The following is an 8,290-nucleotide window of genomic DNA, read 5'->3' on the forward strand; positions in this document are numbered from 1 at the left end:
TCCACTGGCAATTAAACGGAATTGATTCCTCCTAAATCTCATCACTTCGTCAAATAATTGCTCCATAAATTCACCAATATTTATTCCGTGTGAATAGGCATAATATAAAATCATTTTCATTGTTGATTAATTGGGTTAAATCAGTTATTTATTAATCTTTTAAGTCTAGATCAATTTTTTCCAATTTCGTATTTCGTAATATGTTACAATATTTTCCATTTCGTTGTCAAACGTCATGTGATGGAACGTAATTATTTTTACAATTCGTCGACCGAATATTTACACAAGTCGAAGTTCATATTAATTATGCGAGGTTTTTGCGAAATTATGATTTGCACAGGTTGAAGTGTTTCCAAAAGAGAAACAAAATTGTGTTTTTCAATAAATGATTTGAAATATAAAATTCTTAATTTGTTGTTTACAAAGGAAGTGGTAAAACATCTTTTTAATATGGAATCACGTGTGAAAAAATTTAATAGAAGAAATTTGATGGGAAAAAATTATTTTCATTATTCTATTTGATTTTTGTGGTCTCTAATTGAAAAAAGTCGACAGATATTTATTATATTCATTGTTCTATATAATTTACTGTGTTGGGATTTGGATATTAAAAAAGAAAAAAAACAGCGGATAAAACTTGAAAACTTCCTGCCCAAGATTAATTAATTTATATACAAAAAAAAATTTCAAGAGAATAATTTATATAGAAAAAATATAATCTATTGACTTTTTTCTACGAAATGTGCATGAATGAATCACACGATGAAGTTGCATAATTTTTTTAAAACGAATCGTGACAAAAAATGAATAGAATTTTCAGTCAAATAAATTTCTTCAGACGTGATTACCTCCATAACGAGTGATTTAATACAAAAATGTGAAAAAATATCTTCTGTATTGCAACATCTCCTCTAGAACCACTCATCATTAATAAACAATTCAGTAATTCGTACTGAAATGTAAAATTTAAAAACGTACTCATCAGTCGCTTGAATATTTCTGAATTAAAAATGTTCATGGCGACAAAATTATTGTCCTCGAATCATGCAAGTTCGCTATTACCAAAAGTGTAAAATATGAATCATAAGGGGTGGGTGGGGTAAAACGGATGATATGCCATCGTCTCATTTTTAATCTTGAAAAAAACATTGAAAATAAAAAAAAATCGTGAATTTCCACTCAACTTTTCTGAAATTATTTCCCTCTGAATAAACTCCGTTTTGCCCCACCCCCCATGTTTTACCATATGCCCGCGATCTCACGCGTACAAAAAAATTCATAGAATTCGTCGAATTTTAGTGGATTTTTTGTTAATTTTTGACTGATTATATTGAAAAATTCCGCAGATCATTTACGCGTTTTTTTCTTTTTATTTTTCAGTAGAAATGTTCAATCGAAAATATTTTGTAGAATAAAATCAGCAGAGCCCGCAGTAAATCAGTAGAACAGCGCATTTCCTCAACGACATCAGCCAAAAATTAACAGAATTTTCAAACAGAAGTTCAATAGAAATACAATATCATTTTCTGTCGATTTCGCTAGGTTTTTCAACGAAACCATTCCGTGCACACTGTTGAAAAAAATTGGCTGAATTTTCCGGAAAAACACATTTAATTCGATTTAAGAGAAAAGAGTCAATGGAATTTCAAGTGTCTCTGAAAATTTGAGGGGAGGTCAAATTTTTTAGCGGCAGGAAGGCGAGAATTCCATAATTTACATAAATTTTCAGGTGAAAATGAGTATTAGTGCCAAATTGCCTCGAAAATTCGCGGAATTCCTGGAATTTTCCGGATTTTTCATTAATTTTTTCAGAGTAAATAAACTAAAATTCGATTTCCACAGATTTTCCCATAAAATTATGAATTTCCAATGACAAAATTCCTTGCCATTTCAGTTGAACCGTTACGTATTGAAAATCTCCAAAAATTTTCTCTTAATTTCTCAATTTTTCGATTATTCTCTTAATTCCTCTTAATTTTCAATTTTTCCCAGACCGGAAATTTCCGTGAAAAATTTTGAACAGTGTGTGCGCATTAATTAATTACTGAATCGGCTCAGTCGTCGTTGCTCCGTGCGTCTGGCAGGTCCACTGAAACCGCAGAAATTGTTATCACGAGTGTCTTTTTTGAATTCCCCACCCGGGAAGGCCCTGGGGTCTCCCGCCCGGCGCCTGAAGCCGTGCCGAGTGTTAAAGTGATCAGTCCCATTGACGAAACCATTCCTGAACGCTGGCAGGGCCGAGGGTCGAGGCCTGTTTATCGGCGGCCTCGAGCCTGGATAAACTGGTCTAGGTGGACAGCCCGTGTGACCGAGAAAGCCAGGATCATGCGCCGGCGGTCGCATTCTGTACGCGTTGGGCCGCGGCATCGGGAATCCGGGGCCCGAGGGCGGGGGAAGGCCCATTTCGGGTGGGGGTAACTGGGGTGGCGCGCCACCCCAGACTTCTCTGCGCCATTGCGCACCCATTGGGGACATGTGGGGAAGGAATCCCGGGATTAGGGGGACACGATCGCGCCAGTTTTCGATCGGAGAGGGGCGGCTAGACTTGGATTTCTTCGCGGAGGGAGTCGATTGAGGCGTCAGGCTGATCGAGGATGTGTCGATTTTTCGCCTCATTGATGACTTCAGGTGGTTGATGTACTCCTGGCGCTCGATCGGGTGCCCTCGAGCTTCTTGAAATGCTTTGGACAGACAAATTGTTTTCGGTCTTGGTGGAATGCTCTGAGAGAAAAAATTTCTTCTGCCGAAAAATTATACGCTCTCCTGCAGAGATTTTTTGTCATCCCCCATCAAAAAGTTTATTTAAAAATATATAATATGGCCCATATTATAATTCCATATATTTTTTAAAATACATGAAATATATTATAAAAGATATCTATTTTTTATATATATTTTTGACATTTCTCGACATTTTTTCGACATTTCTGTTGACCACGACGAAAATTTAATTTTTGCGAAAGATATTAAATTTCCTTCTATAAAGTTTGGAACATATAGTCTTCCGGCAAATCTAATTTTTTCTCCCATTGTTTTCTTTCTTCATCATAATTCCACAATCGCATTGATAACTATCAATAAAAATTGTGTGATAGTGGACAGGGGAGGGGATGAAGAATTTTGGTTTAACTATACCTTTCACAGCATCATCGGCGTCCCAGCCCAACTGCTGCACAAAGTATCTGCAGACGAGGTAGCCAGTTCGGTTGAGCCCATGTGTGCAGTGAACTCCAATGACTTCATCTGGAAAAGAAATTGATGCGACGTCTAACGCTTCGATTTTTCAATTTTTCATCTGTCACTTTGAGTTTATTAGTGATGATGCTTGCGTTGAAGTGAATACCGTTGGATTGGAATTCGAATCGAGTTGATTTTTCGACTCCAACGTGATCAATCACTCTGGTTTGTTTCTGATTTTTGATCGATGGTGCATGATCGCGTTGTAACTGTTATTCGAATTGAATTGAAGAATATAATTTGTAGAGATTGCAGAATACTGGAAGCTCGAGGGAATCTTCTTTGAGTATTCAACCATTCGACGATTTATCGTGATGACTCCCTTTACAGTCATCATGAAAACATTCACATCTTATCTGTCTAATTTAGGGGTGTGGAACAGTTAAAAATCGTCAAGAATCTGACAACTAAATCTCAAAAGCCGATTCTCTCATTACAATTCACAAAAATTTCTTGCGTCAACTAGAACCATTGAAAATCAATCTCGCAAAATTCAAAGAAGGAAGTAAACTAGGAAAAAATTCCCTACTTAGAAATCCTCACCCACGTAACCCGAGGAGAGGTTAGACATCGCATAGTCAGCTAATTCCTCGTAGTCGTATCACCCGGCCGAGGTCATCTCTCAGTGTCCAGAGGGCCTCGCGAAACTCGCAATAAGCATGCCCTACTCAACGAAAGGCTCTAGCAACCAGTCATAATATTCTCGGAACACACGTAGACATCTAATGCAAAATCTGGTGGTGAACCGGGGGACTCCCCGTAGTGTCGCAGTCGAGTAAACGACAACAAATGAGTCTGATCCTCGTTTGCGATAGTAGATATCGTAAACACGACTGTGGGAAAATCCCTTTTGCCCTCATTTCGGTGCCATTCGTGGGGATAAAAAAAAAGACAACATTTGTCCTGACCTTTGGACGAAATTTGACCGCCCACTGAGACCTCAAGACCACTAGAGACTAGACTGAATCAGGAAAATAATCATTTTGGGGAATGAAATTTGCGAGTCGGACGAGTGGTATTGCGGGGAGACTGGTCGAAACATGAGTCCCGCTGGGCTGGACTCGGTATTGGGTCTCAACGGGAGCCAAATCGCGAGGTTTTCATGTGGGATACTGAGGGAATCGCGGAGGCGGTATCATCAATTAACCACGGGGCCTCGATTAATTCGAATCGACGAGTCGAGTGTGACAAATGTACGGATGGATCATGATCGAGGTATATGGGGGTAATTACGAGGAATGATTAATTTAATGTTGGGACTGGCGAGCGGTAATGGGCTGCGTACGGATGTATGTGGTCATGAATTTCGTTAAATTTTTTTTATTGAAGAGTTTTTAAATTCTGGACTGAAGAGAGTTATAGGATTACTGTATTGATGGAGGAGAAGAGATTTGTGGGGAAATAGTGATGGAGAGTGTTGAGTCGTGATGAGCTACTGCGCCACCTGGCGGTGGCGTCTCTGTACCCAGTCGTCATAACCTCTCTATCTTGATTTTTTAACGTTTGTTAGAAGGTTTTTTCAGTGGTTTATAATCCAGGCATATCGGTATAATTATCGGTTATGATTGTAGTTTAATATTGGAATTGTTGAATGATAATGGGTTGCGTATTTGAATCAAATAAACTTTATTTGAATTTAAAAAATGATTCATTTGATTCAAATGATGTTAATTTAATTCAAATAAACCGCTTTTCTGCATGTGTAGTCATGGATTTCGTTAGAATGTTTTTTTTAATTATTGAAGTGTTTTCGAATGTAGATTTGAAGGGAGAAGAATTATCAGATTATTGGATTGATGAATGAGAAAAAATTCATGTGGAAATAGTGGTGGAGAGTATCGGGTCGTTGTGATGAGCTACTACGCCACCTCGCGGTGGCGTCCCTATACCCAGTCGTCATAACCTCTCTAGAATATTTAACAAGAGCATTACCGATTTTTCATTTCTTCCCGATTATGACAACATTTTTTTTCAATAGCTGAAAATAAAAAATTTGACATAAAAAAATTGAATAACGGAATTTATTATAAAATTTCCGGTAATATAGTGTCAAATATAAAAAGAAATATACGTATAATTCGAGAAAAATCAATTAGTCCTAAAAATTCGACAAAAAAAACATTGAAAAAATCCCCTCTCCATCACCGAAATAATCAAGACCGACGTATATAAATTTTTGCCACAATCCAAAGAAGGAAATGACTACTGCAAAGAGTACTCGAGGGAGTGTCCCGAAGTGACGTGGTTAATGTGGCAATATGATATATACCCTCGCGGCTATGTACGGAGAGAAGAAGCGGGGCTCACTTTTGCGGGCCAAAGGGCCACTACCCAATGTTTGTATTGTAGCATCTTCAGAAAAAAATAAATAAAGGACCTCGAGAATGGCCGGGAAATATATGCAGACGTACTGTTGAAATGAGAGAACGTTAATGTCGACGCACGGTACAACCAGAAAAATATATCACGCCAGTGTTCAAGGTGCTCGGACTAAATCGATCCAAACCGCTCCTTTCAATTTCCCCGTTGCCATATACGAAAAGAGAATAAACAATTCTTCCCTTCCCCTCAACCCCCCCCCCCTCCCCTCCTTGTCGCCCCTCATGTCAGGTGGGAATTAAAAAAGGAGAGAATTTTTTTCTGAATACAAATGCGTGCCTGACTCAAAGTGGAAAGTTTCCTTTTTATTTTCTAGAAGATACGAATGCTCGATACTTGATATTGAGCATCGGTAACCATGGTCATTGATAAATGCTAAGTGGAGGCAGCGTGCGCGGCTCCCTTTTGCCTCACGGAATGCGTCGTACACTCGAAATCGTTCAGGGTGGCCTTTTCCCATACGTCCAAGACGAGTTTTCCCGTGGATTGAAATAAATATAATTAAAAATGAGAAAATGTGGGGAAATAGGAGAACTTCATCTGACACTGGACTAGGCGAAAATAAAATTTCACGAAGTGTTTCACAAGGAATTGAAATGATTTCTGTAATTTGTTGACAGGAGTGGACTGAATTTCATGAATTTTTAGTAGAAGTACTATTTTAAATGAATATTTTGAGTTGAGTATTTCGATCGATCAAACGGTATTTATTTATTTTATTAGTATTTATTTTGTTGTTAAATAGAATGAAAATTTTTTTTTAAAGAAAATTGGATGAATTTTAACAAATTTGCAAATGCAGAAAGGAAAAAACGAATGTTGAACGAATGTAGGAGAGTCGCAAGCGCGTCCGACACGCGCGGTCATTTCACTCTGATGTATACGACGTGACTCCGTGGCTTCTGTGGGTCGAAATATCTGTGTGTGGTAAAAAAAATTTAACAAAATAAAAAATGAAACGGAGAAATGAGACGACTTGAACACCGGGGAAATTGAAGGGGGAGGAAGAGAGACACTTGAATATGACTCTCGGTTGAGTTGCCGAAGAGTAGCCGGAGAATATCACGCGCCCACGCTCATCTCCCAACGTGTACGCGAGGAGGGTATCTCAGTTGTTAATTATCTGACGTCGTTTATCAAACGACTGGGAGGAAAGTTAGCCTGGAAATATATTTTCTTCCTTTAGTCCCTTCATTTCCGCATAATTTGCGACATTACGCATTTGTATGCACATCTTTGATGGGCGGATTTTTTTTATTCCCTGGATGACAGCTGATGGTGGGGGAATATGCAATAGTTTTTTTTAATAGAGAGGAGGAAAGAAGAATTGTAATATTATTGCAGGGACATGAGATAGATGTGTGGCTACGGCGCCACCTTGCGGTGGCGTCCCTGTACTTCAACCGCCCTAACCTCACTAAATGAATCACGATTTTTTTATGTGAACACGTCTTCAATTTTATGATATCTGGCGGCTTCTACAACAAATTCAGAAAATTCTCAGCTGCTCTAAAAATTTCACAGAAAATTGGGGACTTTTCAAAAAAAAAATCGAGACAATTCTAGGGTTTTCAACAACATTCGGAAAAATTCTGGGATTTTCCGAAAGTCTTTCAAACTTTCTAGAAAATGTTTGAATTTTCTAGAGCATTTTTAGATTTTCTAAAAAATTAAATGTCATTCAGTGTCAGTCTTAGGATTTTCAATTTTGAATTGAAAAGAAATCAATTGTAACATTATCATAATTACACGAAACCGAGGCTTAATAAATATTGAAAAACTATATTCATTAAAACTCACCGGTTTTGGCCGTCGCCAGAAATTTGTCCACTGCCTTAAAAAATCTGAAACCAAACGAATACCCAAGAATTAAAATTCCGAGAACAAGAGCATCGCGCAAAACAATCCCCCGAAACGCTCCCCTGCCACGCTACCGACTCGTTTAACCCCTGCAACCCCACTGTTTAACCATCATAAACAAGACCAACCGAATGTTTTCCCCGGAGCCGACTAATTTCCAACCCCCGGGGCCAAAATTACCCGAGATTATGAACGCCAAAGGCACAACATTACATAAATCAATACGTAAAAATCTCATTTCAGCTCTACTCTCATTTTCCCTTTTGTCCCCAAAGTGTTTTCCGAGAATGCAGCCGTCGGTATCCTCAGACCCCCAGATTTTTTATCCCACGTAGATCCAAAAAGGTGCGACGAGGTTAAAAAAAAAGGGGAGAGAGAGCCAAGGTGAAGAAGCGAAACGTCTTCGACTCTTCCTCGCAGATTCAAAGATACGGTGAGAGAGAAAGAGAGTAATAATTCACAGGGAGGAGTCCCGTGCATCATCATCCCCCTTTTCTCAACTTTTTTTCCCTCATTTTTAATTTTGAAAATTCTTTCTTTTTCAGGTCTGTTACGTTATCCAATGTGGGAGTGGGACTTATTAACGGATTAAGCCCCTTGAGACGACTCGATAAATTATCGCCAGGTGGGTTTGCTCGAACATCTTTTTTTGGCGATGAAATTCCACCTGCATTCCCGGCATTCTTCGTCATTCTTTTTTTCTTCATTTGAATTTTTATTAATTCGTTTTTTATTTCGAGTGAAAATTTTCTCCAGTCGTCATGCTGCGGGACTAGGCGAACCTTTTTAATAGGCCGTTGTGGGGGGGGGGGGG

At 38.6% G+C, this 8,290-nt stretch overlaps 1 protein-coding gene across 1 annotated transcript in view; it reads right to left on the reverse strand.

Moving 5' to 3' along the window:
- Positions 1–1,661: 1,661 nt before the first annotated feature.
- The window catches only part of LOC107041203 (RNA/RNP complex-1-interacting phosphatase), a 33,327-nt gene continuing 26,698 nt past the window's right edge, over positions 1,662–8,290 (reverse strand). Inside the window, exons 6-8 of the mRNA XM_015261644.1 lie at positions 7,417–7,460; positions 3,136–3,243; positions 1,662–2,681 (exon numbers count right to left, since the gene is read on the reverse strand). Of these exons, the coding sequence (XP_015117130.1) occupies positions 2,038–2,681; positions 3,136–3,243; positions 7,417–7,460 (796 nt within the window). The 3' untranslated portion in view covers positions 1,662–2,037. The remainder of the gene's footprint in view (positions 2,682–3,135; positions 3,244–7,416; positions 7,461–8,290) is intronic.

This window comes from Diachasma alloeum, unplaced genomic scaffold (assembly GCF_001412515.2).
Source record: "Diachasma alloeum isolate Michigan unplaced genomic scaffold, Dall2.0 Dall_scaffold_00359, whole genome shotgun sequence".
Classification (NCBI taxonomy): Eukaryota; Metazoa; Arthropoda; class Insecta; order Hymenoptera; family Braconidae; genus Diachasma; species Diachasma alloeum.